The 23,745-nt window shown below is 37.7% G+C and overlaps 7 protein-coding genes across 7 annotated transcripts; 1 reads left to right on the forward strand and 6 right to left on the reverse strand.

The window, feature by feature from the left end:
• The first annotated feature begins 612 nt into the window (after window positions 1–612).
• On the forward strand, window positions 613–2,680 carry BCIN_06g00150 (hypothetical protein). Its single transcript, XM_001560074.2, has 2 exons — window positions 613–1,338; window positions 1,390–2,680. Exons 1-2 carry the CDS (start codon window positions 770–772, stop codon window positions 2,507–2,509), a joined length of 1,689 nt encoding a protein of 562 aa, XP_001560124.2. The 5' UTR covers window positions 613–769; the 3' UTR covers window positions 2,510–2,680.
• Window positions 2,681–2,894: 214 nt separating this feature from the next.
• On the reverse strand, window positions 2,895–4,823 carry BCIN_06g00160 (hypothetical protein). Its single transcript, XM_024693273.1, has 9 exons — window positions 4,659–4,823; window positions 4,565–4,608; window positions 4,433–4,515; window positions 4,350–4,372; window positions 4,272–4,290; window positions 4,091–4,216; window positions 3,985–4,045; window positions 3,372–3,929; window positions 2,895–3,299 (listed from the first exon to the last, which is right to left on the reverse strand). Exons 1-9 carry the CDS (start codon window positions 4,755–4,757, stop codon window positions 3,272–3,274), a joined length of 1,041 nt encoding a protein of 346 aa, XP_024549059.1. The 5' UTR covers window positions 4,758–4,823; the 3' UTR covers window positions 2,895–3,271.
• Window positions 4,824–5,258: 435 nt separating this feature from the next.
• BCIN_06g00170 (hypothetical protein) lies at window positions 5,259–6,572 on the reverse strand. Its single transcript, XM_024693274.1, has 2 exons — window positions 5,923–6,572; window positions 5,259–5,796 (listed from the first exon to the last, which is right to left on the reverse strand). The coding sequence occupies exons 1-2, from the start codon at window positions 6,421–6,423 to the stop codon at window positions 5,764–5,766; spliced, it is 534 nt and encodes a 177-aa protein (XP_024549060.1). The 5' UTR covers window positions 6,424–6,572; the 3' UTR covers window positions 5,259–5,763.
• An 850-nt stretch (window positions 6,573–7,422) lies between these two features.
• On the reverse strand, window positions 7,423–8,118 carry BCIN_06g00180 (hypothetical protein). Its single transcript, XM_001560077.2, has one exon. The coding sequence runs from the start codon at window positions 8,027–8,029 to the stop codon at window positions 7,571–7,573; it is 459 nt and encodes a 152-aa protein (XP_001560127.1). The 5' UTR covers window positions 8,030–8,118; the 3' UTR covers window positions 7,423–7,570.
• Window positions 8,119–8,811: 693 nt separating this feature from the next.
• On the reverse strand, window positions 8,812–9,742 carry BCIN_06g00190 (hypothetical protein). The gene has a single exon (XM_001560078.2). The coding sequence runs from the start codon at window positions 9,587–9,589 to the stop codon at window positions 9,023–9,025; it is 567 nt and encodes a 188-aa protein (XP_001560128.1). The 5' UTR covers window positions 9,590–9,742; the 3' UTR covers window positions 8,812–9,022.
• Window positions 9,743–13,426: 3,684 nt separating this feature from the next.
• On the reverse strand, window positions 13,427–16,213 carry BCIN_06g00200 (hypothetical protein). Its single transcript, XM_001560080.2, has 2 exons — window positions 14,566–16,213; window positions 13,427–14,502 (listed from the first exon to the last, which is right to left on the reverse strand). Exons 1-2 carry the CDS (start codon window positions 16,167–16,169, stop codon window positions 13,485–13,487), a joined length of 2,622 nt encoding a protein of 873 aa, XP_001560130.1. The 5' UTR covers window positions 16,170–16,213; the 3' UTR covers window positions 13,427–13,484.
• A 4,718-nt stretch (window positions 16,214–20,931) lies between these two features.
• BCIN_06g00210 (hypothetical protein) lies at window positions 20,932–22,555 on the reverse strand. Its single transcript, XM_001560081.2, has 3 exons — window positions 22,323–22,555; window positions 21,322–22,265; window positions 20,932–21,121 (listed from the first exon to the last, which is right to left on the reverse strand). Exons 1-3 carry the CDS (start codon window positions 22,492–22,494, stop codon window positions 21,104–21,106), a joined length of 1,134 nt encoding a protein of 377 aa, XP_001560131.1. The 5' UTR covers window positions 22,495–22,555; the 3' UTR covers window positions 20,932–21,103.
• Between the last annotated feature and the right edge of the window lie 1,190 nt (window positions 22,556–23,745).

Genomic DNA, 23,745 nt, shown 5'->3' on the forward strand with positions numbered 1-23,745 from the left:
CAGACCACATTAGCTCATCACAGTCATTATATAGTTAGGTCTAATTACACAAACGTTTCAGCGTCTTTAACATGACAGATATACAAATATACATGTTCATGATTGCTCTGTTAATGAATGAATTACACTATCCCACTCATCATTTTAAGTACCGGAAAAGTCTCGGGTAACCCCTCTTCCCCGTGGGGTACATGCCAACCCCCACGTTTTTGACTTACACGCAGTATGACGTGAAAGAAACTCCACTACTCCATCATTCGTCAACTTCTTTCCACCAAACGAAAATTTCCCCGAGGTATAGCACGCGGACAAGACTATTAAGGAAATCCGCTCCAAATCCTAGTCAAAAAATGCTTCAAATCCCGCCTCTTTTCCACAATGGTCTTATTTCACGAATGCTTTTCTACTCTGATACCCCGCAAACAGTAAATGTACACGCATCAATTCGTGAGTTAGCGAGTTTGATCTGTTACACCCCAGATCTTCGTGGTACGAGTAATGGCGTGGGGGTGGATTGAAAAACGGGATGAGGTGACGGCAATGACTATGGTTACATCGCATAATAAAAATTAATGATCCACTTGCTGTTTATACAAGTAGATGTGGAAGAATGAAGCAAAATTCATTTTCCCCCTCGTCGATTGATTGCTTTTGTCCTCTCTGCCTCCCATAATTAGCAATCGTTTGTTGTATTGTTCTCTACTCCACGCAGACATATTGGACAAATTATCTTTACAATATTTGATGATAGTCACAAACAATTGCCACTATGTCCACATCTCACACTATTGGATCACCAAGCACCAATTCTCAAAATATTCTTGAAACATCAACTTCATCAAGACCATCACGTTATCGTCAATTCATCGATGATATATCCGCAAACCGCAATGCATATTTTCTCACAGTAGTCGCCTCATTTGGCGGCATGTTTTTCGGTTGGGATACCGGACTTATCGGTGGAATTCTCACGATGCCCGCATTCCAAGATTCATTTGGACTCGAAAAAGGATCCTCAACTTACACTAATGTTTCGGGAAACATTGTTTCTGTCCTACAGGGAGGATGTTTCTTTGGTGCATTGTCAAGTTTTTATATTAGTGATGTTTTTGGTAGAAAAAAGGCATTGTTTGTAGCTGATTTCATCTTTTTGGTGGGTTCGATCATTCAAACCACCAGTGGAATGGGAACAACGAGTTTAGGACAACTTTATGCGGGAAGATTCATTGGAGGGTTTGGGGTTGGATTAGTGAGTGCGGTTGTACCAACTTACATTGGAGAGAATGCTAGTAAGGAGATAAGGGGGAGATGCGTGGGGTGTATGCAGTTGTTTAATGTGTAAGTGCCCAATTCTCGTTATTCCCGAGAGATCATACTAACAAATCATAGAACTGGCATAATGCTCGCTTATTTTATAAATTATGGTATGAACAAGAACATAGCCGGCAACAATCCGCTTAAATGGAGGGTTCCTTTCGCTTTACAAATGCTTCCAGGTGTCTTTCTCGGACTAGGACTCTTTTTCCAAAATGAAAGTCCACGATGGCTCGTCGAAAAAGACCAACATGAAAAGGCTCTTCATGCACTCTCCCGTGTTCGTCGTCGTTCTCCCACAGATCCACTGATCCAACGCGAATACAATGAAATAATTGCGGACTTTCACGGAAAAGAGAAATTAACCCTCATTCGACAAATGAAACTCACGGTCTCGAACAAATCTTCGTTCTACGCTGTTTCTTTAAGTGCAATCCTTATGTTTTGGCAACAGTGGACCGGGACAAATAGCATCAATTATTATTCTCCAGAAATATTCGAGACGGTGGGCCTGAAAGGCACATCTGCAGGACTTTTTGCAACAGGAATTTATGGTGTCGTGAAAGTTTGCGTTACTGCACTAGGACTTATGTTTGCGACAGAGCAAGTTGGCAGGAAGTGGTGTTTGATTGTAGGAGGATTGGGACAAGCATTTGCTATGTTCTATATTGGTATAAACCAAGCTGTCAATCCTCCAGTTGATGGAGCACCCTTGGACGGAAACTCCACCTTCGCAATTGTTTGCGTCTACCTCTTTGTTGTATTCTATTCCTTTGGCTGGGGACCCATTCCATTCGTTCTCAGTTCCGAATGTTCTCCCAACCATCTACGCAGTTTTAGTATGGCACTTGCTATTGCAGTACAATGGTTATTCAACTTTATCATCTCGAAGATCACACCATTTATGCTAAGTGGGATTACCTACGGAACTTTTTTGCTTTTTGGTGGGTGTTGCATATTGATGACAATTTATGCGGTTATCTTTGTTCCGGAGACGAAGAATGTTCCACTAGAGAGAATTCATACGCTTTTCGAAGGAGAGATCATAAAAGGGGCATGTAAGGATACGATACCTCGATTGAGAAGATCTAATATGTTGAGGGAGATGAGAAGGGATGGGGAGGAGGAGGATTTCGGAAAGGGGGATGACAATGGAATGAGTGTACATGTTGAGAGGGTGGATGGAAGGGTTTAAAAGGGAAATGAGATTCATTAAATGTTGAGAGTCAGCTTCGGTAGAAAGTGTACATTTTAATATTCAAGGAAAATTAATGTGTTCTTGAACATATAGAGAAAGATGGGCATCAGTGTGAAAACCACTCTTTCAGAGTTTCGCGAACAAAATTTTCTCATCTCTAGAATGACACGCAACGAACGATTTATTTTCATGTATATTTTGCAAAGCCACAACGCGGAATAAGATAATGAACGCACATTTATGATCGTTCGACGTCTGTAGCTTGAGAAGAATGGCGTTGATTAAAAACGAACGCCGCGACAACGAACATGTGGCGACATACTTTATGCCATACATCGCTGACTATATGGGCATAGAGGAGCATATTTATATCAAATCATGATGATCACAATCAAGATCACACATTTGATCGTGTGATGAAACTTTTGGCTGCTCTACTCGTAGCACCTTGGGTGCGATTTAGGAACGATTTCGATCGTCTTCCCTCAACTAATACATTATTGCAGCCCGCAGAGACTATCTACTGACAAAAAAATTCAATTCCAATAACATCGCAGATACGGACTTCATTTTGGATAATAATACTTGGCCATATAGCTCAAATGAAAAGACAATTATAAAGAATTACTCAATATTACAATGGGTATATCCTTGAACTAAAAGATATTAGTTCACTAGTCGTCTTCCTGACTGCGAATAATCTGTCAAGAATCAATCAAAGACAACATCTCCTATATTTCCAATTCTCAAAGAGCTCCTTTAAGGTTTCCTTCCATACACTAGAACCCTAATTCAGCATGTTAGCTTATCATTCCCACACAGTACAACGGAAGGAATATAGCAAGAGCCTAGTACGTACCCTTCAGAATAGCAGTGTATCTTAGTGTTTTCAATATCTGCTCTCACGCCAATCAACAGCTCATTTACCTGCTCTTTTTCCATTCCCAAGACTCTTGTGAAAAGTGCCATACTCAATCCTTCCAAGCCCATCAAGATATTCCTTTGTACCCATACGCTCAAGACTTTATTCCTTTGACCTTTTGCCCATGGACTCATCGGTGCATATTCCCTTCTCTCCACAATATCAACGAAACCGCTTTCTTCCATCCACTTCTTATAATGTGCTCCATTTGTCCAAGGTCGCCCGGCTCTCGTAGAAGCTTCTACTATCATATTGTTCCATTTTACCAATGCACAATTCTCCGGCGGCGGTGACGCATATTTGAAAGGAAAGATTGGATCTCGAAGCTCGAGGTATCCTCCTGGTGCCAGAGCTTGGAATGCCGATGCAATGACGGTTTTGGGAGAACGAAAGCAGGTCAACAAGGCGCGACCATGAATCAAGTCGAATTTTAAATCGTCAAATTTCCATGGATCTTCAGCGTCTTCGATTCGGAATGAGCAGTTCGTGGGGATACTAATTCCGGGTAAATACATCGGAGAATTAAAATCTGGGGAGTTTTGACACCTACTAATGCGGCTGAATGGGGCTAAGGTCAGTACCAATCACCGTCGAATTGGGGTATTCATCTGCTACGCATTGTTAGAATTGTCTCATCTCGAGATTCAAGAGATTACCAAATTCAACTGCCCAAATACCAGTTCCAGTGGCAACATCTAAAACATTTATTGGGCGATCCGTGTCGATTGGCGATACGCATAACTTTCCGTCGATGGTCATGCGTAGGAACCTATGTTGAAATTCTACAAGATCATCAGAACAAGCTGTCTCAGCCCTGAATGATGTGTGAATACATACCTAGTCTATTTTGTTCAAGCTGAGTGTCGCAAAATCTATCAGCCAATGCTATTTCCACAAAATTTCACTAGAACGTACTGCATCATTCGGCAGCGGATATTCTGTCTCATGAATCATTAGTTGCTGCTGACAGGTATATACTATCATCGGTTACCACTTACGACCATGTTTATAACGATGATACGTTCTTCCATTTTCTTCAATGTGACGATAGAATTCCGATTCGACTGTGAAGTTAGAACTCCTTATGTATCGTTAAATCCAGTTTAAATCTTCGATATCAGGGTTATTACCTTAAACTCATTCCACCAAGAGCAGAATCTGCATCGTTTTCTGACTGAACTTGATCAGTTCTTGCACCCGGAAATTGGCGGGAAGATAACTCACATCTAACTCGGGTTCTCCTGCATCTACATAGGAACCCAACTCTTCAACTAGATACGAATTAGGAGAAGGAGTGGTCTTTGGATCATCGTCTATCTCCATGATACAATTTTGAACGAATTATTTTTTGGTGAAGACCAATCGAAGATTTCTAGAATCTCCGAAAGCAATGATAGATCAACTGTCAAATAATTCGGTACTTTTGAACTCCACTAGTGTTTCCACTTGACCCACTAATCGGAATGCGAATGCAAGTTCCGGATGGAGACATTAGGCACCTTACCATATTCAACGACAAGCGGGATGTGAATATGCACGCGATGAATGAAATAAGTTTACACATGAGAAACTTTACAGTCAATTTCCTAATGTATATCTGTCAGTCAAATGCTTTTAACGTTCTAATATGAATCCAACAACAATCAAACACTATACTCCTACCGATCTGACTTGAATCGGATATCTAAATATGCATTTGGAGATATATTGTGGTACGAGCCGTATTCCATCCAAATGAAGTTACGGCTTCTCCTGCATTAAATTAGTCAAGTGCAGAGGATCCAAATAGATGCAAACTCGACGGCTAGAAGGACGAAAATGATATGTGTTTGGTTTTTATTAGTGGATGTATACCGAGGAGATGGTTTCTAGGTGGGGAGACCTCAGGGGTTATTTGTGGCACGTGCCAATGAGAGGTAAAATATTTTTACGAGCTGATGAGCTGACGTTGCCATCATGTTGGTTGTGTCTGCATGGAGTGGGGTTGTTATCGATATTGCAGAAATGGGATTGATAAACATTTGGGAAAAATGCAATTCTGTAGATTGAAAAATTCCATACTCTGATTTTAGATTAGTCTAGAAACTCGAGGGGTTGGGCGCGTGCGTAGTGTTCTGCCATGTTTGTAGGATCACGATCCATTCATGGTGTTTCCGTGAATCTTGCGAATGACGTGAAGTAGACCTGTTGCGTCATTAATCACAAACTACTTTTTTATTGAAAATCCATGCAATCTCTTCGTAAAACGCCTTGCATAAAGGCTTCACATAATGGCCGCGACCAGCGCAACCGCGGGATACCCTTACACCCAAATAACACCAAAGCCGGTCTAATAGAATACTATGCCTGCGTTTCTATTACCCTAGAAGTAGAAAGTTAGTTTGTCTGCTTAAATAAATCGGAACTGTTTGTGCAAGTTTGACGGCTACCAAAGATTCAATCCAGAGGTAATGCCACGTCGATATTTGCGAACCAAAAATTTACTTACAAGAATTGTCTCGCAATTATCAAATGATTGCCAGCCGATGATTCGACCATCCAATACTTTTGAAGTCGTGGTGGGAAGGAGGAACCAGCTCCTATACCAAACGGAGGAAGGGAATTTACTTTGAGCGTCATTGGTTATTCGTACTGAGATATTATGTACTAATGGTGTTTGTCGAGTATCAATTTTAGTGTTAATGTTGTAGCTTAAACCAAGCTGGACTAACACCTTTGCACTGGCATCGAGATTTCTATCGCAGACGTAGAAGTTGAAAGCATCGACATTTTCAAGTATCTCATATACGTAGGTGTTCGAATCCACAGGCGGTGGTGCAGTGCCGTACCAGCAAAGTATATCTTTCGTGGAAAGGTCACGAACGGCATTTTCAGTCGACTGGGTACCACTGGTAAATGAGGTAAGTGCACTAGAGTTGTAAGGGTGTGGAGCGGAGCTGCTGTTGGATATGTAGAGGCAAATAGATAGAAATAATACCTGGAAAAGCATCGTGATATTATTTATCAATGGGAGGTCGATATGGATTTCAATTGGTGGCCTGTGGAATGAATTTCGCTGTGGGTAGATTTGATATGAGATCGATACTCTGGTGTTGATAATTTTAGGGGACATCAGTGTGGGAAACCAGTGCGGGATTCTTGAAGGTATAAGAACGCAGTGAAGAACATCGGCGATCGATTTATTACAGTCATATTGGTAATTCTAATGCTACTCACTAGTGAGTCATATCAAAAAGTCACCTCATTCTGGGGAATTCAACAGTAAGACAAGATACCACAAACTATTCCCAGGAGAGTATGTTGAATCATACGTCGATTAATTCAAACAGCATCTGGAGTACATGATGGCATGATTCTGGACTAGTAAGAATGCTGAAGTCAACAAATACCAACATTGAATCTCTCACTACATTCTCCTAAACCACGAAAAACTTGACATCCACCACAGGCCAAATCAATCCGTAAGCTCTAAATAACAATCGCCATCTACATGGCACAGAATCCTAAGTCTGGTCCCGGGATTTAATCGAGTCTGTATGCGGAATTTTGAAGGGAAATGATGCTAAATGTCAAGTGCAACCTCTAGTAGGCTTGGAAAGACTCTTATGTTCAGGAAGCTCGTATACTTAAGATAGATCTTCATCTCATGTCTTGTGAACCTACAATAGATCTTCATGTGCGTCGGTAAGCTTGAAAAAGGCCCTCGTCGCTCGTAGATCTGAGATAGTTTTTCACCCTCAATTCTCTTGCAAACTTGAGAGAGTTCTTCGTCTTCTGCACATCTGTAGACTTGCGAAAGATCATGGTCCTTTATGCCAGTCTTCGAGGTATCACGACTGTAAAATTGGGAGAGTAGAAGAGGGCATCAATTGAATTTCTTGACTATTTGTTTTTCCAATTCATTAGTATGAAGACTTTGCATACAGTTAGGAGTTAGCAGAAATCACAACTAAAGTGTTCCATATAATTCTGTCGTAGAGTTCTTTAATGGAAACGACATTTTTGAAAAGCAACGAGTATAATTCTTGGTAGACCGCCATTAGCTAATCCAGATTGTCTTATTCCACCTGAAGTTTCTATACTGAAACATGACTTGTGCATCGCTATGCATGAGCACAACATCAAAATCAGACAAATTATCTCATGTGACAATCAAAAGGTGCAGTATGGATTTTTCTTGCATCAGCACTCGCAGGAGGATGCCAAGACAATGTTTTTCCATCTGCCTTGATCTCAGGCGAACCATTCACAACACTTTTTATCGTAAACTTTGTTACCGGATCTGTTCGTCTGGAATCTGTTTCGAAATCTGGAAGAGTGGAGCCTATGTCTAGGTTTCTTGCACCACCAAGTGCATCACCGCAGTTGTTATCGGTAACCTGGATGGTGATTGGATGAGGTTTCGTTAAATCGATGATGTATGCAAGGGTACATGTTCCGAGCCTCTCGGTGTGGCACCAATTGTAGCCTTCTTGTCTAGGAGCGATATTTGGAGTCGTAGAAGAGGGGTGAACCTCTGGAATAACGAGGCCTACGGTAGTTTGGAACATACTAGTTAGGAAAGCAGTGAATGCGATGATGTACTGGCTGTACATAGTGATTTATGCTTGATGAATTTATGATTTGAAGTGTTGGTTTCGAGAACTATCGATAGAATGTGAATGTTTTGAAGTTGTATTGATCCTTTTGGGTTTTAGAATCTGAGTTGATATACGGGCGAAAGGCAAGTCTATAAGAAGTAACGAATATGAGTTTTCAGTAATGATTCAAATATCTTTGTTGGAGTCATGGTGATAATTGATCAAGTTATCATCATTCACAACCTAGTTTACCCTTTCCTGCGTAACCGTGTGAACAAAGTGAATGACTTCAATTCAATTACTACTGTAGTAAAGCTACCGTAACAAAGCCTTAAGCAAATAAAGAAGAGTCTAGCTCTTTCAGTAGATCTATATAAGGCCTACTACCTCTTATACATAGCTAGCTCTTCAGATACAATACAATTAGACAATTAGGACCTACACATCGTGGGTGCTACGTCTCCTGTATGCTTCTCGTACAAACAGTAACAAGTCCCAGCGATATTCTCTTTTGACGATACGATTACCCAGCATGCATTGAGATATCTTGAGAACTTACCCTTCAATAGCTTTTTATATCGAAAGGAGATTCTTTTGCAACATAAACTATGGTTATCTTGAATTGGAGAGCTTTGGAATAGTTCAGGAATCCGTAAAGAATGTATGGGCTATCAAGGGAACTTACGCCGTAATGAACACTCTAGATATAAATGGTAGACAAAGATTAAACGATATATGACGAATGAAAAACAACGAATATCGATAAATTTGTGAGACCTAAAAGATCTACAAAGAAGTGTTATATAATGTAAAGCAACGATATTGTTATTGTCTCCAACCCTCCCTTTAATGAAACATCATCAAATCTGCCTTCCTGCATGGCGTTTTCTCGAAACTATCTATGGATATCTAAGACTAGGACAGATTTCTAATGATGATAACACGAATCACCACACAAGAAAATGTACAACATCTTTATGGCTCTGGTAGCATTACGACTTCAGACATCTACTTCTTGCAAGGATAGCTAGCCACCAATATCAAACGATCACTGGCATCTGCCCAGTCCTTGGCTATAACATCTGCATTCGTAACGGACAACAGGTGACCTTCTATGCTGATAACTGGAGCGTGTACTGGTCCTTTCAAGTCTCCGTACTTGTCGATACTTATTGTTAAATTATTGTAACCTGATTTTACGGTCCCTGAAAAGGTACGGAAGTCGAATGCTTGATTGAGATCATGGTATTGTGTTGATTTCTCATGGTTGAATTTCTCCAGAATGGCACTACCATCGCATGGAAAAGCAAATGTTCCCACCTCAATGGGGCTCTTGTCTTTGTTTCCAGCATTGGTGATACCATAGGCAACCATGCAGGCACTCGGATTCTTGGACGAATTTAAACAGAACTCGGAATTTTTAACAATGGTGTTCAACCTCGAATTACCCCGGGAATAAACTAACATCTTCTTATTCGTTCTTGAAGAGGTTGCGAATCGATCAATGACAGAAGCAAACAAGAGTGGGAGAACGCAAAGAATAGCAATAGCTGATTTGATATGTGAGAGATACATGACGAAGTTTAGGTAGACGAATTGATGAAGTGCTTGATTTGATTAAATCAAAAAGCGTTGATGTTGTTGTCTCTAGGAGTTCAAGCTGCTTAGTTTGTTTTCCTATGTAGGAAGGTTTGTAGCTTAGTTAAATTCCTTATTCATTTTTTTGTCTGTAGAATTGTGTAAAAGTATGTGAGAATGAAAAGAAGGTTGGGGAACTGAAGCTATTAATAGGAGAACTTGAATGTAATGAGACTTATGAACTTGTAACTCGACCTATCAATGATTCGAAATTATACTTTATTGGTGATTAGAGATTAGAATCACTGTTTATTTGATGACCGAATTATTCACACAATTATACTTGCACTCTCACGAACTTGCAGTCATATTGTCTTTTTTGTGATTCTATATTCGAATGAATCATGTTATGATATAAGTCTCAGATTTTATAACTCACAGATTAATCTACAACCCATGCCCTCCAAGATTGAATGTTAGCACAGTTTGGAAGGGACAGGAGATAGATTCGGAAGAAAAGTGGCGGATAAAAAGTAATATCATTAGTGAGATATTAAAATTGTATGTTGCGAGTGGGAATAATGACGAGATGGCGTCGAAGGATGTTCTAGAAGCAATATTAACTACAGAAAGGAGAAGAATAAGAATGATTATAGCGAGATAGTGAGACCAGAGTGGAACTTTATCTGTCAGTGAGATCTGATTGAATCATCAATATTAGCTGACGAATCGGCAATGGCCTTAGCAACTTCAAATATATCTATGACAAGACACCGCTGCTGCAAAGAATTTGGGATACGACAGTCCATTACGTTTAGCAAAAGCCCGAAATGATCTCGTCATACTCGCCCAGAATTCAAAAAGCGTATGAAAACTAATGATGATATTGGTACTCATCAGAGCGTGTGTCGCTGGTTTTGAATTTGTGGCTTGATAGTATATCTCCATAACAGGATAACCATTTGGCAATTCGATTGCTCTATTGAGGGGTCCCATGATACAAAGTACAATGATGAAGAATTAAAATACAGGTACACCGTTGATGAAATTTCCCAACACCACGTCGATAACCAGAGCGCTAGAATTTGGTTGAGTTCCGCGAATGATGACTGGTTATTCCCCCGTGCTATCATCCTTGTATGATGGGCAAATGCTCCGAAGAACTAATGATCTATCTCAGAGTAATCGGTATGTCTGTATCAATGGCGGCCGTCAATGACGATCTAAAATCACCAAAATAACTCAGAGCCGAATGAATATGTTTGCTTATTATACCCCTTCCTTTCCCGACACAATATCCTCGAAATCTTTCTCGTGATTTACAGTGTGAAAAGTCTGTTTTACAGTTACACTACAATAGTCGACCGAGTAACGTTCCTCCTAGTGTTCTTGAATTAGCCGTACCTGTTGCCTGAAGATTTTCAGCAGGATTTTGGACATCGTACTGCTTCATGAAACACGCTGTACTCGTTTTCAGTGTGAATGCTGTGTCATTGTTTAGTGAGGAAAGCCGTGTATAGCATTTTCAGAATTGACACAAATAGTGTTTTTGCATCAATATGCAGACCTTTCTTTGTATACTTTTCAATGAAGAGATTGGATTTAAAATGTGGATTATTTTCCCAACCGATTTCATTCCTATCATGCAAGTAATAATAAGCATGATTATGACAATCACTCGCTTGAGCTAACCATCACTTGTAGACTGCCTCCGCATTATAGAGACAATCATGCTCAAGAGCATTCCATCTAGATGCTACTGATTCTTACCGAGGTATGAAAATTCTTACAACTATCAAAAAACCAAAAGAACTCAACACACAAGATACAGAATACACTTATTAATTTTGAGATGCCCCGCAACTTCGAAGGTTATGGGATCCTACTTCGAACCCTACCCAATACAAACAAATGGGGTATCAATGGATATGGCAAACTCATTACCACTCGGTTCAGGTACAGTAACCATAATTTATTTCAATGTACCAACAACGAGTTCGAATGAAAAAGCATGGTTCTCAACGATATCTAAAGCAGTGTCATGCATGTGGAAGAGAAGTTGTTTGCTGAACAAGCCCCGGGATGACTCAGCACAAGCTAAGGCTTATCTTATCAGCAGTCAACATCTGTAATAATGAGAAAGCAAACTAACTGAGCAATTCCACCTTTAGCTCCACGAATCTTGCATTGGATTTTTGATCCTATCCTGTGCTATTGACGAACAGTACGTCTGCTGAAGGTCCCTCGAAAATTTCATCGCAAACTACTAGTCTTTATTAGCCATCCAAGACACACTACTCAGAGCATTTCGATTCCATATAGTGAATACACACAACAAGGAAATCAATACATAATTTCGCTAGAAAGGGATTCCGCTGAATTAGGAAAAAGAACTGTAAGGTGGAGTGGATGAATCGGCGGTGCTGTACACAATTCGGAAGCATCTGAGTTGAATCTGATGACAAGTGTCGTTTGAAGGAAATAGGTAGGAGAGAAGGTGAGCTGGGGTATAGGGAGGAGAAATAAAACAATATTTGTGGAGGTTGTGCATAGTGTCATCACTGAAGCCGCGGGCTTCCAGGGCATTAAGACTTTATACGTTGGTATCGGCGATATTTCGTTGAGGTGTAAAGTCATCTTCGGGATATCCTGCCCCCCAGTACTGAATTGGAGGAATGAAGCATGTTGTTGGAGGTGACTTTCGGGCCGTCGTTCCACAGAAAGCACCAAGGTAAGTTGCAATTTTGGATATGATGAGGATCCTAGGGAAATTCTTATCCACTTCGATTTGTTGTTTTGCTGGAAGTCCGACCATTTCAAATTCTCGTCGTATGTAGGTATTTGTCAAAAGGCTTTAACTCTTTCAACTATGGTTCTTGTCTCTTGACCTAACTGCTATTTCTTCACATACGCCATGTCTATACTATGATCGGAAGTCCAGATGCGAACTTCCAATTCGAGAAAGCTCTCGATCGTAACCTCCTTTGACTTCAGAGGGGTGAATTCTTAACTATCACGAAAACACTTTAGGTTCGGGCCAACATTTGTGTCAAGGATTTTCTGAGTTATTCGAAATCAAGAGTTCACTTGGAATCTCAACTTTGATATTTAAAGTCGAGCTGCGGCCTTAAATGCGGCCTGGGTGGGTCCACAGGTGGATATTTTGTAGCTTCAGACCTTACTCCGGAGGGGAGATGTTCTTGCCTGCTCTATAATATTGACAACACTTCACTGCGTAATCCTTATTGAAGCTCAGTTGTATGGTTTCTCCAAGTGCTTTGGATCATATAAAGGGAATCCAGTCATTATTTTACGGCATATATATAAGCAAGAAAAAACATGTTGGAAATGATTTCGAATGTCCCAGTTCTGTCTCTGTTGAAGACTCTTGACTAAAGATAGACTGGGAATATATGGTTATGGGTATTGAAAACGCTTCGGTGGTACTTAACATACATTTTCAGTTCGTTGTGATGAGCTTGGAGAGCCATGCTTCACCAAAGAAACCTTTCGAGATCACTGTACCGTGTTTGGGGCTTTATGCTAATGCCGGCTCATGATATTATCTCAATTGTCAGCAGGCATCTTATAATATCATTTTATGATCCATAAATTCATAGACTTACTAAAAATACAGACCCACAACATTAGTGCGAGCAAGCGCTATGAAATCAAAGCCTCCATAAGTATCCTGTTCCCAACCGCAAGTTCTTCATGTCGCCCACAAAAATATTAGGACTTCATACAGTCTCTTGGGTGCTATCAAGTGAAAAGAGCCTGGAATATCAGAAATAAAAAATGCAAGAAGTCACCCTCGAAGTATCTGATCGGACTTGTATTCTTTCTTAGTCTAACATCTATTGTACGTCATAGTATTTCCACCCTTCTTTGCTCAGTGCTCACTTCTTTCCTGGGTACCCAAGTCCTCGAAATCCTCAACGTACTCATAGTTGGCGGAGGTACGCTCTCTCGTTTGAGTGCCCATGACACTAGGTACTGGAAACTGAGCTTGAGATTGCAGCATTGGATCAATTAAGCTGTTAGAAATTGATCGCATTCCTCCGAGTATGTCTTGGGGGTATACATGACCATTCGATCTGAGGACCTGCGCATTTTGTCCAGACAGATATGATGGGATGCTGTTGCCACCGTTTGCCATCGTTGGATTTGCAAGATTTATTTCAACTTGATGCGTCGACTTTCTGGTTCCATATATTGATGCAGCTGAGCGTTGGGAAAACTGAGGCTGAAAATTACCAAATTTTTGCATTGATTCTAAATTTGGTGGCGATGGAACATTACTTCTGCCGTAGCTGACTCTAGCCTTTTGTTCGGACTGACTATGGAACGACCCGAGGTGCTGGTTATGGCTGTAAACAGCCCGAGTTTGGTGTGGTCCATCATATTCAGGGCGGCTACTTTGGCCCATGGATGGATATGCAGCACCGTATGCAGGCATTGAGTCCAAGGCTCCATTTCGTGTCATTCCAGAGCTCGGCGCCCCACTTCCCAAAGAGGGGTCAGTATAGTGAATGCCGATGTAGTTATTGTTGCCATAAATATCGCCATAATTGTTGTTGATATTACTATTGTAGGTTGGGCCACTGCTGGTAATCCCCTGATTCATCTGGCTAGTCATGGGGCTTGCATTGGAATATGGGTCGTTACTCATACCACGATTGAATCCATCTATTACAGGCATCGAACTGGCATATGTGTCGTGGGTTAATCCCTCATTCACCCCTCTAGTTTCGGAACTTAATGCGAACCAATTGCTTTCTTCTAGTTTCAGCTTCTTCGAGTCAGGTTGTGTTTCTGCCCCCGATATCTCGCGACCCTTTCTCTTCCCGCGAAGCTTGGGCTTTTCCAAAAAGAGTTCGCGACCTGACTTCCCCTGGGCACGACGGCGACTAAAGTATTAGGGTTAGCACATGTTCATCAATGAAGTACGTGATATCACGGTAGGGACTTACTTATTTAAACTTTCCTTCTCCCATACTTCAATGTGGACACCTCCTTTAAATTTCTTTTGCTCCTTGGGCTGAGGTCTAGGCATCCCCGCCTTCTCAAGTGCATTGGCCTCTGCTTCATCCTTCAATCTCTGCTCGGCAGCCTTCTTTCGCTGATTTTCGAAAACATCACGTGGTCCCTCGTTTGGTCGCAGCCACTGAAATTCTTCCTCGGTCATTCGAACTCTAGGCCTAGTGGCATCAGGTCGCGTCTCCCAGCTGGGCCGTTTCTTTGGATCTTTGTTGGTTTTACTACCGTGGTAATTTTCACTGCTTTGAGATGCCACATCTCTGGTATTATAAACTCCGTTCTCTACACCGCCAGGCCCGTTGCCCGCTCGTTGCATTACAAATCCCGCTCTGAGGTTAACGTTGCCAGATGCTTGAAAGCAAGGATACGGTTGCGGAGCTTGAGCCGTGTTGAAATTTCCATACGGTGCATCGAGATACTGATGCGGTGGTGGAGCATGTGTCTGATCATCTTCATTCTGCATCTGCATCTCCGTGACCCGACTGTACTTTTCTCGACCACCTAATAAATTTTGCTCAAATCTATTTTGAGCGGCTCCAACTTCATTCTGACGCATTTCTAGCTGCTGGACTGACATCACAGGTTCTGATTCCCGAATTTTAGTTGGTGATTGAGATGTTGATCCCTGATGATTTCTTGTGGTATTTTCATCATGGTTCATTGGCGATGATGGTATGCTCTGCGCCGGAAAGAAAAACTTATCGTATTGATCAAAGTTCAAAATACTCGCTGGAGACTCCTTTTCAGTCGATTTGGTGAACACATTCAATCGATCTTGTTTTGTGACTTTGTCTTCGGGTTTAACGGAACTAGAAGTTGGATCTTCGAGGATATCCGTGTTGCTCGTACCACCTAATTGTTCCGAGCCTTGAAGAACAGCATCCTGGGCAGTCAGGGTCCCCGAACTTTGAGAACTTGTTATGCTCAATTCATTTTGGGCTAGGTACTTCATGGAAATCTCATTAGCGATCGTCGGTCTAAAAGAATCCAATATGGCTTGATTTTCATCGGTGAATTCGAGGATTTGTTCTATATTTTGTTCGGAAAGTGCATCAGAATTTCCCTGGGTGACCACTGCGTTGGCATACCATGAGCTGATCTCCTCGGAGCCAATTCCATTCAAAGTATTCAAAAAATCATCTTGTTGTTCCTGGCTCCATTCAAAGTCTTCAAGACTTGGTATCTCGGCAGGTGTCTTGTCAACGACATTTTGCTCAATTCTTGGCTCATTTGCAGAAGCGGACGATGTTACAATAGGGTGCTTTTCGTTGGTCGTGATAGAGGAAGTATTTAGATTTGGGTTTGAACCAATCGCGTTTGATTGATCAAAATCTTCGGTTACTTGCCCCGCCGAATCAGGGTCGAACATTGACGCGGCATCGAAATCAAAAAGAGATGAGTATTGTTTGATTTCGGTGTCGGCAAGGGTCGGTGCAGTTGTAGGCTTAGGCATGGATTCCGAGCTTCTCTTTGGTTCATTGAGAACGTTTTCACCTGTCTCCTTCATGGTCTCGAAGGTCAATTCTGAACGAGGCATTGCGTCTTTGTCTGAAAAATTAGACATTGACAAAATTCTTGAACGATTGTTGAAAATATTGTTGATATTTGTTATTCAAGTTCGATAGTTATTTGTTCTTCGAAAATTGTTGACTCTTTATCAGCTCAGAGATTTGATGGAGTTATTTGGAAGTAGAAATCAGGAGAGACGCGGTCCTTTTGTATCATCTCCACGCTCATCAAAAACCGTTCCTAAAAGTCTTAGTACTGTCACTAATTGACCGTGATGCCATCAACGACCGCCCAACGAGGCTTGTATACATTGTCTACATTGTTCAATACAGCATTGAATTGGTTCGCGGTCTTAATTCTGTCACGCGCTAATTAGTTTTCTATTTCTGCTACCCTAAACGCGTGGAAAAGTTACCGTACATGATTTTGGCTGAATAACAACTGCCCATACGGTCGATGCTTAATAATGGTTGGTATGTTAGCACTTCAATAATGCAATTTTTGGCCGGAATATCTAGTGTACATACTGATGTTACCAGGTGAAGAGGTAACTAGGGTTTTTTCTTAGGCTACAGAACTGGCGGTTGCGATAATTGATCATTTCCAGAAGTCTCCAGTCTGTTGAAATCTGTCCGTTATCATTGTGAAGAAGCTCTCTCATCCCTTGTATACTACACAATGAGAATGTCTTTCTTAAAACTTTATACTTTGCTCATGTATATACCAAGAGCCTATACGATTTTCTGTTGTGGGTTTTCTTTCTTTTTGTCATCAAGAGCTTTATGACGAATTTAGGAAAGTTTTCGAGCATTTCACTTTTTCTATCACAAAAGTATTGTTTCAGGTCAATTAAAATGTGGGAGAGAATTTGAGATGGATCTTCACGATATTCACAGTTATCATGCTTACGTGTGGAAAAAATATAGGTAGAAACCTTTCACTAGTGTCTCGCCCGTAACGAACACCCTAAGCTACTCATTATTCCACGAAACATTCCTTAATATCAAGAAATTGTTCGTAGACGAATTCAACAGCTTAATTAAATGTCAAAAGAAACTTTTCGCGTGAATTTGAGCCTAGACAAGATGTCTAGGTAGTTGCTGGTATTCTAACATAAGCTTAGGTAATTAAGCGAAGTTACTTGAATAAGGGCCCGTTCGGATCGTTTTTTCAATTTGTTGACTAATAATTTAGCCTAAATTTTGTAGATTTATAAAATATAAAGTAATAAATATTAATAACTACTAATCAAAGCTGTATTACAGATTTAACGAGACTGTTTCGAGACTATCATATAAGTTTTCAAATTTTGTAAATTCACATTTTGTAGCTTTTTGTAGCCAAATATTACATTCGGTAAAACGCTTTTTTTTATTAATTTTATTGTCAATATATATTATTAGATTATATTAGCGCTCAGTGAACACTTATTTGGACCTATATTGTCAACAAATGTAGTTCTACATTGCCTAAAAAATCAATCCGAACGGGCCCTAAGTTTATCACGATTTTACTATCTTTCAAAATTTTAGAGAGGAAAATGAAGAGATCCGAGTCTCTAGAACACTTTCAAATAGCTCGAAGATTCGATAAGACAATCAATTTGTAGCTTATTCACTGCGACATTTCGCACATACTATGCGTCACCATTCCTCTCTCTTTCGTCAATTGCATCTATTTATTCGCCCCCTACTTGTTCGACTCGTCTTTCGGTTTCCAGATACGTAAGTAATATTGACGGTACATTTTAGAAGTTCATGAGTTCCAAAAAGTCTTAATATGATTTTACACTCTGTGATGACAGAATCCGTGATTGACGAAGTGGTTGCTTTATTAGTCTCAGAAAATAATCAATATTTTTATAATGTATTGAAAAAAGTGTTTTTAAAGTATTAATTAGGGGGCTTTTTTTTTTATATAAATAATTAGAAATTTTTATTCTAAAGGAATTTAATAAAACTTTTGAATTCTAGTTTGAATTTTAACTTAAGATGATTACTACTTTATTTATATTGAATTCGATCAGTAATTGAAATAAATATGAATATATAGATTAGAGTTAGGTAGATAATGTATATAAATAGTATATTTTGTATAGTATGATATAGTAGTAAAGTTTTTGATTGAAGAATAAATTGAAAGTGAAGTAAATAATCCTTTTTAAACTTTCGATTAATACCTTTTTTTTCCTTTTAGCTCCTACACTCACTCCTTTCCTTTTTCTAGTTTTTATGTTTGCTCCCCTTTCGTTCATCTTTTCTACAATTTTAATATTCATCGAATCTTGAAATCCTTAAAACCCTTTAGGGTTCTCATTTTCTTTTTTTTTATTAAAAGTTAATACTAAACGGATCTCATTCTATACCGATTCTATTTATTATTAATGAATTGATTATATCGTTATTGATGAATTGAATATATTATAAATGTAATGTATGTATAAAAATTTGTATGGGGATTTATATTGAATTTCTTTTCATCGAAATTATTAACTTTGCTACTACAGGGACAATGTATATAAAGTAACTAAATTTCAAAATACTATTATTTCTTCATCATTTCAGTATAGTACTTTGCAGATAATAATTACTTAAGTATAGCATAACGGAATGATTAAATGCTTATTTTATAGTTACTATAACATTGAATTGTCTTACTCCTATAACTAATTTATACATGAGTATTGCTTTGTAAGAGTTCTGGTTATAGATTGTAATACCCTTAGCGAAAATACACCAAAAACTATTAAAAATATTTCATTCATTTTTTCTGAATTATTGTCTAGCAAATTTATAACATAACACTTTGAAAAATTATTAAATATTTAATTTTGTATAGTAAAACATTATTTTTATAGGGATTTTGTTACAAATTAATAAGGGGTGCTACGAGCTAAAGCCACAACTCTTACGATTGAAACAGTTATTGTTTTATTAATTGACTTAGCGAACAAGTTTTGAAGATTTGGAATTCGCAAATACTCTGACTCTGTTAAGTTGAGTACCCCACTTTCGAACCACCCCTTTTTTGGATTATTTAAAAATATATATATATATGAATTTTAAATTTCAATAATTTAATTATTATTTAATTTCAATATAATCTTTTGTAGTGTTAGTTTTATAAATATTATTAAAATCTTTTATTTCAATTTTTCAATTACTAATTTTAATTTGAATTTGATATATAACTTTTATTTTTGTAAATTTTGAATTTGGATTAGTTTTTATTATCCTTTTTTTTTTTAGGTATAATCTTTTCTAATTTTTGTTTCAATTGTTTTATTCGTTTTTTGGATTGTATAAGTTTATAATTCTTAATATCAAATTCTTTTTGAATCTTTTGAAAAAGTAGTTGGTGAATTAGAATATCGATTTTATCAATTTTCTTTATTATATTAGTATATTTTCGAATATCATTTTCTTTTTGAGGGGTTTTTTATATAATAAAAGATGAATGTATATTTTATTAAAGTTTGAGATTATTATTTGAAATAGGATTTTGATATATAATCTTTTGATTATTGTTTTCAAATAATAATTTAAATAAAAAAGGTTTAATATAATTTTGAGGTTATAAATTTGAAGTTTTTTATTTAGAAATGATATTTCGAAGTGTTAAAACTTTTAATTTAATTTTTTGATAGTAGGTAAGAAAGTTTTTTTTGTTAATAGAAATAGAATTTATTAATGAATCGAAAGTATTGAAGTAATATTGATATTCTTTTTTTAAAGGTGAAAATATTGATAAATTAAAAGGTTGTAGTATATATAATGTATGGGGTGGTAAAAATAAAAGGTGTATATTATTTTTGAAGTATTTAAGTATAAATTGAGTGGTTTTATAGTTTTTATATTTATTTAAAATAAGAAATTTTATTTTTTTTAATTGAATTGATATTGATTATAATATAAATATTTCTTTTAATTATTTCAAATTTGTAGAATTTGTAGTTTATTTATTATTTATAATAATAAACTTTTATTTTTTATAATTATTAAGTTTAATAGGAAATTATTATTATTGAAATGTTTTATTTTTGAATATAATTAAAAATAAAAATGTTTTTTTTGTAATTGAAATATATTTAATAAAAGAGGTTTATGTTTTTGAATTGGGTTGTTTTTTTTGAATAAAATATTGTTTTAAATTTTCAAATATTATATTATTGAAATTTTAATTTTTTATTATATTAGTTTTATTTATATTTTATTTGTTTTTGGGTTTGATATATTTAATTGTTGGTAAATTCAATTTTTTAAAGAATTTACTTATAATTTTAATAATTGTATTATTGATATAAATATTATTGATTTTATATTGTTTTTTAATTTTAATCTTTAAATTTTTTTTCAAAAAATTATATATTTATTATTTATTTAAAAATAAATTATTTTTTTTGAAATTAAAAATAGATTCTTTTAATTTTTATATTTGATAATAAATAGAATTAGTTTTTAAGGTTTTTTGTATTAAAATTTAATTTATTAAAGCTTTTTTTTATATAGGAATTATTTTTTGTAGATTTTGTGTATCTTTTTTATATAAAAGGTAGTTATTTATATAGTTATATAAAGTGGTGTAAGGAATATTATATTTTGAATAAATCTTATATATAAATATGTTTTTTGTAATTATAAAAAGTATTATAGTAATATTATTTTCAGTATAAGGTTTTGTTATAATTTAATTGATAATATATTAAAATCTTATATTAATTGAATATATAATTGTTGATTTATTAAAAATGAAATTGGAAAATAATATTTAAAATAGGGTAAGATTTTAGGTGGTTTAAAAGAAGAGTGATCCGAAAGTGGGGTACTCAATTTATTGTAGGATTGCATTTCCTCTTTCTTTTTCCGTGCTACTTGAAAGGCTTCAAAATCCTTGTGCTTTTTGGGTTGAACCTTAAAGTCTCGAGGAATTTTTCGACCAGTGGGGTTCTTCTTTTCTTCTTCTCTAGCCTTCTGACGTTGCCTAGTTTCTGTTAGCAGTGATATCTTGGAAATTCTTTGTGAAACTCACGCATTGAGTAGATTAATCATTCTTATGGACATTACGATATTTTTCATCCCAGCCTGCCTCGAGAATTTCATTCTTTCGGGAAGAAATGCTTTGAGGGGATGTTCATCATAGTCAGGATCTATGGCCTTCATCTCTTCCAATGACACACTTACTCGAGACATGCAACAGGCACGTTGCTCAACTCGTGGCTGATAAATGCGATTGGTTTTGGCGAATTTGTTTCTCTTTGTGGGGTTGGGAGATCCCCGATTGATCCCACCCAACTCAAATCCATCTTTAAGGTCTGATGGGCCCCCAGCAATATTCATAGCATCGGCTTGTACTGCTGTAGCCTCTACGCCAAGGGTTCGAGTGCGCTTTCGAGAAATGGAGCAGTGATTTTCTTGTTGGTTTTCTTGACTCAGCTTTCGGAAGACTGGGACCTGATTACCATGAATCTCATTTTTACTCCCACCTCCATAGCCACTACTGTTCACATTGAAGTATTGGGTTTTTTGTTGTGTCGAATTCATGCTGTGTTCTGCAGATCGATAGGTATTTAAATAGTCGTTAGGAATGGCCCCGTGGCTTGCGGACGTCCAATTCCCGTCTGATTGTGGATAACCCGTGAATTGATCGTGAAATTGCGAAAATTTTGGAGGCCTGATGAACTCTGGAGTTTGATTATCAAGGATAGGCATTCCATATTGACTGCACAATTGCTCAAGTCCAGTTGAGTTTTCTATGGCTGATAGCCCGCGTTTGAGAATCTTCTCTTGGTTGCTTCCTGATAGACCTGCCATCCGATCATCGAGACCAGTTCCATCCCATGTTTCATAACGGTTTTCTCTCAATTCGCCGTTGCTTGTATGAAAATTTGAGCTATTAATATCACTCAAGATGACTGATTGCCTTTCATTACTGAGAGGCAAAGCTGTCTTAACTTGTGATGGCACGATAATACAACCTCTGGTTGCAGGAAGCATTCCCCAGAGACGACCCGTCTCCTCTGGACTTACAATTTCAAACTCGCAGTCATCATCCTCTGTGGACTTGAAAGATAACATATTTTGCACAGTAATAAAACTAGTTCCATTTCGGAAGCCTTTGTCTTGTTCTATGGTTCTTGCAATTAGCATGAGTGTCTTTATTGTCATGTTTGGAATGCGCTTACCATCTTTTATAAATACTGTGCCAAGGGAATTAAGGAGTCGGTGTCTGCTTTGAGTATCATCGAGATCAGATGCTAGATCTTCTTGCCTTCCTACCCTGATATTGTCATTAAGGGAATATTGATCGATTGTCAGGTTTATACCAGGCTCATAGACCCCATTATCGTTTGTCATGTTGGAGTTGGTATGAATCTTGATTGACAGATTGTTTCGTGAAAGATTTCCCAAGTACTTCACAAGATGTTTAATTAACATATCTTTTAAACTATCCAGCTAAACAGAAGTTGTACTTTAGAAGACAAATCAATCGTATTGTTCACAATTAAGGGAGTAGGCTAGTGGAATGCATGTAGTATTGACTATGTAGAATTGCTGTAATGTTCTAAGTATAGAAGTGGAAGATATTATATATGTGTATATAAAGTGCACGTGCCATATTTTCCAACACATATTTAAATAATTTGGTACTATGAATAGAATACGCGAAGAGGTAGAGGAGCCGTATTGACGCGCTAACGCATGCGCTACTCAAGCGAGATACCATTGCCTACTACAGCACCTGCTAAGTGTTTCTGATACACGTATATATGTCAAAGATAACACCATACGGCTTTTGGCGCCGCATACATTGATACGTATTTTCTTGGTTGTTATTGCATAGTTCTCGTGAATTTTTGCTTTTCAATCCCATAACTCCGTGCAAGCTGCAATAGAATCTTATGATTCAAATGATTGAATGAATGACTTTGGCAATTTAAGTCACTTATCAGTAATATGTAGCAAGTCATTCTCTCAAGTCACCAGGGTCTCTGTACTACTCTTCTCTGTGAATTCTCGTAACTCTGTCGTGAACTTATTCAGTAGATAATTGCTACCATCCCATTCCCAACTAAGATAAAAGACAATGGGAGGAATGTAAGAAAGCCACAGAATTGGGAAACGAGAGTTAGAGAGAAAAAATAGAAATTTTAAAGTAGTAGTAGAATATCACGGGTGTGGCTCTATCACCGTTTTCCAATTTGCGCATCTAGTTGTAAATTCAATCTGAACTCGTGTCGAGAGAAAAAAAAGTATAGACATTCTATTAATCAACGAACTTGTCTTTCTAAAAGTCGAATATGACATGCTGCGAGTATAAGCGAAAATGATTTACGATGGCCACAGAGTTTTTGACTTTTTGTCTTTGACATGTTATTTTTTACCTGCGATATCAGCCCATGTCGAGAGAAGCAAGATGGCAGAAAATCATGGATGTTTCTACAATATGAATCTAGTAAGTAAAAGAAATCTTTTCCCTCAAAATTAGCTTGGCATTTACAGTCAGGATCTTGTGAACAAAGGAACTAATGGGCAGGAAGACTTTTAACATGAAATTTCAAAATAATCGGGACATAAAATTTTATTCTCTCTTTCATCAATATTATT

The sequence above is a fragment of the Botrytis cinerea genome, chromosome 6, assembly GCF_000143535.2.
Source record: "Botrytis cinerea B05.10 chromosome 6, complete sequence".
Lineage (NCBI taxonomy): Eukaryota > Fungi > Ascomycota > Leotiomycetes > Helotiales > Sclerotiniaceae > Botrytis > Botrytis cinerea.

Bases quoted from the DNA above. Each gene is read 5' to 3' on its own strand.
- BCIN_06g00150 (XM_001560074.2), top strand. From the start codon at position 770: ATGTCCACATCTCACACTATTGGATCACCAAGCACCAATTCTCAAAAT. The intron at 1,339-1,389 runs GTAAGTGCCCAA...AACAAATCATAG, and splicing joins TGTATGCAGTTGTTTAATGT to AACTGGCATAATGCTCGCTT.
- BCIN_06g00160 (XM_024693273.1), bottom strand. From the start codon at position 4,757: ATGGAGATAGACGATGATCCAAAGACCACTCCTTCTCCTAATTCGTAT. The intron at 4,516-4,564 runs GTAATAACCCTG...ACGATACATAAG, and splicing joins CTTGGTGGAATGAGTTTAAG to GAGTTCTAACTTCACAGTCG. The intron at 3,300-3,371 runs GTACGTACTAGG...ATGCTGAATTAG, and splicing joins ATACACTGCTATTCTGAAGG to GGTTCTAGTGTATGGAAGGA.
- BCIN_06g00170 (XM_024693274.1), bottom strand. From the start codon at position 6,423: ATGCTTTTCCAGGTATTATTTCTATCTATTTGCCTCTACATATCCAAC. The intron at 5,797-5,922 runs GTAAGTAAATTT...TTCTACTTCTAG, and splicing joins ATAATTGCGAGACAATTCTT to GGTAATAGAAACGCAGGCAT.
- BCIN_06g00180 (XM_001560077.2), bottom strand. From the start codon at position 8,029: ATGTACAGCCAGTACATCATCGCATTCACTGCTTTCCTAACTAGTATG.
- BCIN_06g00190 (XM_001560078.2), bottom strand. From the start codon at position 9,589: ATGTATCTCTCACATATCAAATCAGCTATTGCTATTCTTTGCGTTCTC.
- BCIN_06g00200 (XM_001560080.2), bottom strand. From the start codon at position 16,169: ATGCCTCGTTCAGAATTGACCTTCGAGACCATGAAGGAGACAGGTGAA. The intron at 14,503-14,565 runs GTAAGTCCCTAC...CTAATACTTTAG, and splicing joins GAGAAGGAAAGTTTAAATAA to TCGCCGTCGTGCCCAGGGGA.
- BCIN_06g00210 (XM_001560081.2), bottom strand. From the start codon at position 22,494: ATGACAAACGATAATGGGGTCTATGAGCCTGGTATAAACCTGACAATC. The intron at 22,266-22,322 runs GTAAGCGCATTC...CAAGAACCATAG, and splicing joins CACAGTATTTATAAAAGATG to AACAAGACAAAGGCTTCCGA.